Source organism: Microtus pennsylvanicus, chromosome 15 (assembly GCF_037038515.1).
Source record: "Microtus pennsylvanicus isolate mMicPen1 chromosome 15, mMicPen1.hap1, whole genome shotgun sequence".
Lineage (NCBI taxonomy): Eukaryota > Metazoa > Chordata > Mammalia > Rodentia > Cricetidae > Microtus > Microtus pennsylvanicus.
The window spans coordinates 29864475-29874363 of NC_134593.1; the positions used below are offsets into that span (position 1 = coordinate 29864475).

At 51.3% G+C, this 9889-nt stretch overlaps 1 protein-coding gene across 1 annotated transcript; it reads left to right on the forward strand.

Annotated features, from left to right (window-relative positions):
- Positions 1 to 4345: 4345 nt before the first annotated feature.
- On the forward strand, positions 4346 to 7039 carry Nudt18 (nudix hydrolase 18). Its single transcript, XM_075949784.1, has 3 exons — positions 4346 to 4667; positions 5705 to 5918; positions 6097 to 7039. The coding sequence occupies exons 1-3, from the start codon at positions 4506 to 4508 to the stop codon at positions 6690 to 6692; spliced, it is 972 nt and encodes a 323-aa protein (XP_075805899.1). The 5' UTR covers positions 4346 to 4505; the 3' UTR covers positions 6693 to 7039.
- Positions 7040 to 9889: the final 2850 nt, after the last annotated feature.

Consider the following 9889-nt stretch of genomic DNA (forward strand, 5'->3'; position numbering starts at 1 on the left):
CATCTGTTCGGAGAATTTAGAAAACAACAAGTCACCCACAATCCTCTCTTGCCTGATGCAAGCGATGCTAGATTTTGCTGTGTTTCCTTCTAGCATTTTCTTCAGGGAATCTTGTTTTCTTTCTTTTAAGCTATGTTATAGCTGGGTGTGATGGAACACACCTGTAAATCCAGCGCTAAGGGAGATGGAGATGCAAGAGGATCAGAAGTTCAAGGCCAGCCTTGGCTACATTGGGATTCTGAGACCAACTTAAGATTTCATGAGATCCCATCTAAGAAAAAAAAGTTAGGCTTTTTCCATTTTCTTTTCTTTCTTTCTTCCTTCCTTCCTTTCTTTTCTTTTTTGATTCAAAGGAGTGGGGAACTCTAGAGAACAGCCATGTTTTACTGTGTCCTTTTTAATTTCATCTAGACCATCTCATCTAATCCCTGATGCTATTTTGAGGCACAGACGGTCTATTTCCATCTTACAGAAGAAACAGGCAGTTTGGGGCTAAATAAGTCACCCAAGGTTACCCAGCCATTTTAGTGCCAGAATGGGATTTGAACCAAGTTTGCTGACTCAAGACACCTCGCTGACGTTCTAGTTTTAGCGCTTCACGGAGTTTAAAGACAAGCTTTTCTGCTCCTCCATCCTCATGACTCTAGCGCTGATCGCGTTCCAAGTGGCACCGAGTGACATGTTCTTACTTAACGCTTTACCTTCGTCTTGTCCTGATGTCACCCTAAGCCCCGACTACAGGATTTCCTGGGAAAGGTGTAGCCCTGAGCTTTGTGAATTGGGGTGAAATGGCAGAGGCACCCTTCCCCCACTATCACAGCTCCCTGGAGGGCGGATTTGTCTGGCCCTTACAAACAGCAGCTGGACCAGCATGCTCATTTATTCTAGGATTGGACCAAGAATAGAGCTAGCCCAAGCAGTATCTGGCCCTGAGACATAGGCCGGGGCCCTTGGTTGGCACTGCTCCCAGCAGAGGTCCTGGGGGCCTCTGCTTATGTCAGGGTCTGTGGCTCCTGGTCAGTCTTCAGCTCCGGTACTTGTCTGAGACCCACACCAGCTAAAAAGGTGGAAGTGAGCTCAGGGGGTGTATCTCCATTCATTGGCTGCTTGTCCCTTTTTCTTATAAAATTTCTCTACATTTTATCTTGAAATAATTACAATTTTACAGTCAAGTTGCAAATAAACACATAGGATGGTGTGGTAGCACATCCCTTTAATCTCAGCACTTGAGAGGTAGTGCTGTGAGTTCAAGGCCAGCCAGGGTCAAATAGTGAGACCCTGCCTCTAAAAAAATAAACAAAACCCTCAAAAAACAAAACAGATATAGCACATAAAGCTATTAGTTACTGGCTGGGTGGTGGTGGTGCATGCTTTTAATCCCAGCACTTGAGAGGCAGAGACAGATGGATCTCAGTGAGTTCGAGGCCAACCTAGTCTACAAAGCGACTTCCAGGATAGCAGAGCTGTTACAGGGAGAAACCCTGCCTTGAAAAGCCAAACAAAAGCTTTCATTTCCTTTACCTCATGTCCCCTAGTGGGAATATCTTATACAAGCTTGGTGCTTTTATCATTACCAAGGCCATAACATTACTATAATCCTATCCGGGAAGCCTCGGCTTCACAGGAATTTCCCCAGTGTTTCCACTAATTCCCCTTTTGTGTCCCAGGGTTTAGAAATGCCTTTGTCTGATCTGTGACTCCAAAGTCTTTCAAGGAGCTAGCAGTAGAGCCCAAGGGCCCTCCTCCTGCTCCCCTTCTCGCGGATCCCTTCTTTGTCAAGAGACAGGATTTGCCACCTTGTAAAGTACTCTAGCATCCCAGACACCCTTGCCTCATCCTGCCTGCCCAGCCCTGTCCCAGGGGACCTGACTCTGCCTACCTCAGATACCTCTGCTCACGAGGTCATTGACACATGCACATGCATGCACCCTAAGACGGCCTGCTCCCATGGGTGCTGGGAGAGCCGTACTAGGCAGACTATGCTTGTCCACGGCCGCCGGCTCCAGGAGTGTTTTCCCCCCAGAGGACAGAAGACATACTTAGAGCGGGTCTGTCTCCGTTTCCTTCCCTGTCTCTCACGAACCCCTTTCTGTCCAGGACTCCCTCACCTGTCTCTGACCACTGTTCTTTTCCCCAGGGCCTTGAGAAAGCCAACCTTTCTTGTTGCCTCCCCAGGCACTCTGAGAAGGACTGTACCCTCTTTCAAATGCCTTCTGTGTTTACAAGGGGCTTTCGGTGTTCTGTTGCTTCAGTGTGGCTTATGACGAGGCAATTAGGCCCTCCACAACAGAGAGTGTTTGAGTGTTTTCCCCTTCCCCCATGATAATGGAGGAATGGAACTGCGGTTGTGGCAGCCTTTGCTCTTCCAGGCAGTTAGGCTGTCTGCTGTTTATCTTAGGACGCCTCTGCAGCTCTCCCAGCCTGCCCAGACATGACCTCACCCTCTCCCAAATCATCCCTGGGAGGTAGAATGGAGTCTATGACCAGTGCTGCCTCCACTTCACAGATGGGAAAACTGAGGAACTGAAAGATCTAAACGAGTGATGAGGAGAGAAGACGAGAGGAAAGGAGAGTAGAGGAAAGGGAAGGGAAGGACAATAGAGGAGAGGAAGGGAGGAGAGGGAGGAAGGAGAGAGAAAAGGAGAGAAGAGAAGGGAGGAAAGGAGAGGAGAGGAGAGAGGAGAGGAAGGGAAGGAAAAGGAGGGAAGAGCTTTAACAGGCACATCTGCACCCTGGGGCCTGATCTTGCCTCTCTGTCAGTGACTTCAGTTATTTGGAGGTGGGAGGTTTTCAATGGCCTCAAGCAAGTAGTGTTCAAGTGTCTCAAAATACTGTGGTCCACTAGGTGGGTCCCACCCCAGACAGTCTCATCTCCAGGGAGTCTGCACTCAGTCAGCATCAGCATCAGCATCAGCATCAGGGAGAAAGGCTAGATGACGTGTCCTATGGGGCTGAGGTCCTGAGTGAAGACCAAGGAGCACAGAAGCTGTTTGTTTGTTTTGTGATGCTGAGGATTGAACCCAGGCCCCTCTGCATGCTAGGCAAATTCTCTACTGCTGACACACACACACACACACACACACACACACACACACCACCCCCAGTTTCACAGGGCTCTATAGGTTGCCTTTTGTGTAGCAACAAACGCGATGACTTTGACATCCTAACTGGAGAATAGGTGGACTGCCTGGTCGCCGTGCTCAGATAGTCCACGCGGCTCCTCCCAGCCCATCTTGGCTTCTCAACAACCGGGGAGAAGGCCGGTTGTTATAGACCTAGTCTACAGATGAGGAAATCGAGGCCACCCAGGCACAGAGAGAGCCAGCCAGCAGTGGCTGGATGTCTGGCTTAAACTCCAGAGCTTTGTCAGCACCACCAAGCCACTGTCCCCCAAAGGAGGTACACAGAGCCAGCAGGAGGGAGGAGGAAAGGGCTAGGATGGGGTGAGGAGCCCAGACTTGGCCTGCTTTGTGGATTCCTTCCAGCTGGCCCTGCCTTCCTGTCCTGAGCCGAGGTTAAAGAAGCTCAGAGGAGGAAAGGTCAGGCTGGGAGAGAGGACAGAGCTGGCCAAAACAACCCACACCCTGTTCCCCATGGCTAGGCCCTGCATGCTGGGTAGGAGGGCACCACCCCTGCCCTCTAAGGATGCCATCTGCTGCAGTCGCCTTGAAACTACATGGCAAAGGCTTTGAGCAGGGGGAATTTGATAAAGGCTGCATTGCGGTCTCCAAGCTCTTTCTCATCTCCCCCCATCCCTTTCCTTCACCCCCAGTCCTATCCCACCTTGACCATACCAGCCCTGTCCCATCTCTCCTCTGAACCTTGTCAATCACATAATTTGCCCAAACTAGTCCTGCAGCTGACTTTTCAAATGTCTGGGCCCATCGATCCACACAGATCAGAATCTCCAAGGCAACGTTATGTACCCCGGCCACTTGAAGTTCAGAACATTTTAACGAAGTCAGAAAGTTATTTGGGGCCTATTTCTCTCCAGTGCTTCTCTAGTTTGTTTATGATAAAAAAAAAAAAAAAAGCAGGACAGTGGGAGCTAACGGCGGAGCCTAGGCTTCCGTAATGTCATCAGACGAGTGACGCCACCGACCCCGGTGGCGATGGGGTTCAGCACCCTACAGGCAGGATGACATCATCGTCGGAACCCGCGCGGACAAGTGCGTGCTGGGTGAATTAGCTACGAGCAGGGGAAAATAAGGAGTGAGCGACCAGTCGCTGAAACCCCAGAGAGGCGCGGGGGTGGGGTGGGGGAGCAGAGGGAGGGTCCTTGGAGCCCCGCCCCCTCGGTAACCGCCGTGAGCTGGCCAATCCGGGCAGTCCGTGGTGACGCGCAGCCTATCAGCAGCCCGGCCTCTCCTGGAGGTTCCGCGTTAGGTTTGGCTCTCCAGTCAGGGGAGGGGGCTTTGGGCTTAGTGACCCACCGCAGCCCTGGTCCCCGCCGCCTGCCTCCGGGGGTCTGGCAGGTCCCGGCTTGCCACCTCCCTGGAGACTTGATGGCCTCGGAAGGCCTGGCGGGGGCGCTGGCCACCGTGCTGGGGGGTAAGGGGTTGCTGGTGCAGAGCTGTGACTCGGAGCCGGCTGGCAAGCCGCTGTCGCCCGTGCGGCTGCGGAAGAATGTCTGCTACGTGGTGCTGGCCGTGTTCCTCAACGAGCAGGTGAGCGTCCGGCCGCCGGCCTTCAGCTGGTCTCGGGAGCGCGCCGCCAGCCCCGGTGGGAACAGGCGAGCCAACGGCCGCTGCCTGTGCGTGGCGCTTCCCAGTGTTGCAAAGCACTCTCACACTAGCCGCTTAGCTGAGCTCGTCCTTATAGACTATAAAACAGAGGAAGAAGCTGAGACCCCGGGGCGGTTTGTCTCATCCTCCCTCCCCCCCCCCCCCCCCCGCCTCCTCTAGGAGAGGCCTGCAGTATACCTCCTTCCTTACCAGGAGTCTGGCACCATATCTGGCTTACTGAAGGGGTTTCCTAGACCCTCCCGGCCCCACCGTTAGTAATGGGGAGCTTACACGTAGGTCTCTGACCCTCTGAGAGTATCTATCTATCTGTCTGTCTGTCAGTCTATCTTGTCTATCTCTATCTATCTATCTATCTATCTATCTATCTATCTATCTATCTATCTAATCTATCATCTATCTATCTATCATCTATCTAATCTATCTATCTATCTATCTATCTATCTATCTATCTATCTATCTATCTATCTATCTATCTATCTATCTATCTATATCTCTCTATCTGTGAACCCCTCTGTACAAGTCTATGTGAAAACATCTGGCCAAGTAGGGGTAGGCAGTATGGGGGCAGAGCTGAATTTCAAAGCTCAGACCCTAAAGTGGGGACCGGACACAAGCTGATTTTAAGTCCTGCGGGGAACAAGAGAGCATCACAGTGGCGTAGATATGAGTCAGTATTGGAGTGGTGGCAACCTTTTAGGACCTCCTTGAAGCAACGCCCAGGGACCTCAGCCCTTTACTACAAACAGAAATCCTTTTGAATCCAAAGTCGTGTTACAGCATAGAGAAGGCCGCCACCGCGCTGAACCACAGCGGACTCTTGAGTCCCGACGACCCTGCAACCCTGAAGGTGTCTACCAAGAAGGAAGCTTTGGGCCACCATCCATCCAGCTAGGGGCTGCTCTTTCTAGAGCCCCCAGACTGGCTGGGTAGGAGTGAAGATTGTCTCGCTTTTCTCTCAGGATGAGGTGTTGATGATCCAGGAGGCCAAAAGAGAGTGCCGGGGAGCATGGTACCTCCCTGCCGGGAGAATGGAAGCCGGGGAGACCATTGTGGAGGCCCTGCAGCGGGAGGTGAAGGAGGAGGCTGGGCTGCTCTGTGAGCCGGTGACACTGCTGTCTGTGGAGGAGCGGGGTGCCTCCTGGATCCGCTTTGTATTCCTTGCTCGGCCCACAGGTACAACCCACCTGGGAGCATCCGGGCACTTCCTCCCTTTCTTCTCCTAAGCCAGTCATACTGTGGCTTCTGTGGGGGGAAGGGGTCCTCCACCTGGAATGCTTGGGTGGCCCCTCTTCTCTCTCATACTAAACACTTCTCATGCTGGCTCTCTCCTCATCCCCCAAATCTCCCCTAGGTGGAGTTCTCAAGACTTCCAAGGACGCAGATGCTGAGTCCCTACAGGCTGGCTGGTACCCACGGGTTTCCCTGCCCACTCCACTTAGAGCCCATGATGTTCTGCACCTGGTAGAGCTGGGTGCCAAATTCTGCCAACAAGCCATGCATCCTCACACTCTGCCTCAAGAGCTTCCCTGCAGTGTGGTCTGCCAGCGGCTGGTGGCCACCTTTACCACAGTCCAGTCAGTGTGGGTGCTGGTGGGCTCAGTGGGGACACCTCACTTGCCCATCACTGCCTGTGGCTTCACCCCTATGGAGCAAAGGGGTGGCGTCAAGGTGGCCGTCCTGCGGCTGCTACAGGAGTGCCTGACGCTCCACAATCTGGCCGTGGAGACCAAGGGGTTGCTTGGGCTGCAGCACCTGGGCAGAGACCACGCGGATGGGATCTGCCTGAATGTGCTAGTGGCCCTGGCTTTTCGGAACCCAGGAATCCAAGATGAGCCCCCAAAGATTCGGGGTGAGAACTACTTTTGGTGGAAGGTTTTAGAGGAAGACTTACAAAAACAGCTTCTACACAGACTCCAGGAATCTTCCGTCGTCCCCCTGAGCAGATAGAGAGGCGCCGGCTGTGACAGCTGAGCCACCACCCTCCCTCTGTGGGCTGGAAAGAGACTGGCGATCAGAGATCTCATTGCACTGTGTGCAGGGACCCCACGTGGAGCCCAAGGGGAATCCAGTGCTCAAGGGTTTCCGTTGTTCTCAGGGTACACAATGCTTCTCTCAAGATGGCGAGGAGCTTTTTGAGCCCCAAATGGCACCATCTTATTTCTTTGTCCACTTTGGTGAAAGTCACATGTTGATCCATCCAAGCCCTTAGGAATGTAGAAGGGGCTGGGACGCGGCAGACTCGTCCTTCAGGGCAGAGCCCTCATTGCTGAGTAAAAAGGTGTTGTTTAACTTGCCTTCTTGCCTAAATGTGTGTGTGTGTGTGGAAAATGTGGGGCCACTGTCCCACCCCCAGTCATCCAGGTCTTTCCTCCTGATAGACACACTCATGTTATGCAGGGGTGTAGGGCTCCTAGGTTAGGCAGCGCTGCTGACTGAAGCCTCAACCCTCCCCAGCTCTCTTTAGCCTTTCTGTCCTGCTGGGGTAGGTGTGGGACTTTGAAGTGACCACACCCCTAATAAAAACACAGCTCAGACCTGTCCAGGTGTTGGAACAGTTTGGTCCGGTGAAATTGCATGTGGGGACAAGAAAGAACTGAGAATGACACCTTGGCCTCTCAGCCCAAGCTTCCTTCTCTTTGAGCTTCAGGACTCTGTTTTGGTTTGGTTTTGGTTTTTTTGAGACAGGGTTTCTCTGTGTATCTTTGACGGTCCTGGAACTCACTCTGTAGACCTTGAACTCAGAGAGATCTCCCTGACTCTGCTGGGATTAAAGGCGTGTGCCACCACCACCGCCCTGCGAGTTTTGTTCAAGCCCTTTCCTCAGTTCACGCAGCCCAGACTGACCGCGAACTCTTATAATGTAGCTGGGGATGCCACTGAATTTCTGACCATCCTATGTCTGCAGAACTCAAGTACTTTATCAACTGGCTGGCATTCCCAGGCCATAACAGGATTCTGTTTTCTTGAGATAGAATCCACTCATACAGACCAGGCTATCCTCAAGTTTGTTGTGATCTTCCCACCTCTGACTCTTGAGTCCTGGGAATACAGATGTGCTTCAGCATGCCAAGTGACATAGTATATTATTATTATTTTATTATATTTGATGAAAACTTGGAGGCTGGAGAGATGGCTCAGCAATTCAGAGCTTGTACTGTTCTTTCGGAGGACCTGAGTTCAGTTCCCAGCTTTCACACTAAGTGGTTCATAACCACCTATGACTCCAGCTCCAGGTGATCCAACCCCCTCTGGCCTTTGTGGACACTGTAACTCAATGTGCACATACCCCTCTATAGACACACAATTAAAAATAAAAATGTTAAATAGAAACCAAAAGAGTGGGGCAAAGGAAATGCATCATCTGTTGCTAATCATTAGAGACCCACTTGCCTCTGCGTCTGTTGGGTGCACCACCACCGCCCTGCTGGTAGGGCATGCCTTTAATCCTAATGTTCAGGAGGCAGAGGCAAGAGGATCTCTATGAGTTCCAGGACAGCCTGGTGTATATATATGGACAGCCAGGACTACAAAGAAAGACCCTGTTTCAAAAAAGTAGAACAAGAAAAATGATAAAGTTGTTTCTATTTTTTTTTTCATTTTTGTGGTGCTGCAAGTTGAGCCTAGGGTCTCACACGTGCTAGGTAAGCAGGCTACCTAATGGTCCCAACTAGCACCAAAACCCTTTTATTCAGCTCAGGGCCCCTCCTCCAGTTCCTACACAGAGAAGGGCTATTTAGCCTGGTAATTTTCAATCCTGGGTCCACATCACCATCCCCCGGAGAGTTCTCAGACAATGCTGTCCACCCACTGTACTGACTAAGCTGCTGAAGGCAGCTGGGCGCTGGCACTTTTATTTGTGTGTGTGCACACATGCGTGCTCATGTGCAGAAGCCAGAGGAGGATGCTGGGAGTCCTACTCTGTAGATTTCCACTTTATTCCCTTGAGACAGGTCTCTCATTGAAACTGGAGCTAGGCTGGCACCCAGCAAGCCCCAGTGATCCTCCTGTCTTCTTCACCCACAGTGCTAGGGCTCCAATGTGTGTGTAGCCAGACCCCCCCCCCTTTTTTTTTACTGGAGTGCTGGGAACTCAAACTCATGTCTTTGTAAATGGTTTCTCTCACCCACTGAACCATTTCCCCAGCTTGGCACCGATATCACAAAAAGAACCTAGGACAGTGGTTCCCAACCTTCCTAATGCTGCGACCCATTAGTACAGTTCCTCATGTTGTGCTGACCCCAACCATAAAATTACTTCATTGTTACTTCATAACTAATTTCATTACTGTTAGGAATTATAAGGTAAATACCTGCTTTCCTATGGACTTAGGTCCCCCTGTGGAAGGGTTGCTGGACCTCCAAAGGGATCTTGACCCACCAGTTGAAAACCGCTGGCCTAGATTTATTCTTGAAAGAATATTTTCTTCTTTTTTTTAAATTTTTTTTTTATGATTTATGTATTATGTATACAGGGTTCTGCCTGCATGTGTGTGCCTGCAGGCCAGAAGAGGACACCAGATCCCATTACAGGTGGTAGAGAGCCACCATGTGGTTGCTGGGTATTGAACTCAGGACCTCGGGAAGGGCAGTCAGTGCTCTTAACCACTGAGCCATCCCTCCAGCCCCTTGGAGGAATATTTTAAGATTTCGTTTTAATCCTGTGTGTATGTCTCTATGTGTATGCGCACGTCAGTACAGTGCCCTCCGAGGCCTGAGACATCAGATCCCCTGGAGCTGGAGTCTAATGTTGGTGCTAGGAACCAAACCCAGGTCCTCTGCAAGAGCAGTGTGTGTTCTTAGCTAGGTCCCACCTCTCCAGGTGATTCTCCCACATACCACTGGAGCCCTGCTGAAGCCTGCTTCTCTAGTCTGACTGCCTGACCTCTAGTACTCCTGATGACTCAGAACACCCATTTTTCCATACCATTTTTTCCCTTAAGACGAAACTGGGAGGTGGACATCATGGTACACACTTGTAACTCCAGCACTCAGGAGGATGAGGCAGAGGATTACCATCCAGTTCAAAGCCTGCCTGGGAGCATGGCCCTTTCTCAAAAACTCCAACCCACCAAATGAACATAAAAAGCAGTGTTAAGGATCGAACCCACGGGTTTTAGGCGTGCTAAATAAGCACTGTGTTGTTGA

Bases quoted from the DNA above. Each gene is read 5' to 3' on its own strand.
- Nudt18 (XM_075949784.1), top strand. From the start codon at position 4,506: ATGGCCTCGGAAGGCCTGGCGGGGGCGCTGGCCACCGTGCTGGGGGGT. The intron at 4,668-5,704 runs GTGAGCGTCCGG...CTTTTCTCTCAG, and splicing joins CCGTGTTCCTCAACGAGCAG to GATGAGGTGTTGATGATCCA. The intron at 5,919-6,096 runs GTACAACCCACC...AATCTCCCCTAG, and splicing joins ATTCCTTGCTCGGCCCACAG to GTGGAGTTCTCAAGACTTCC.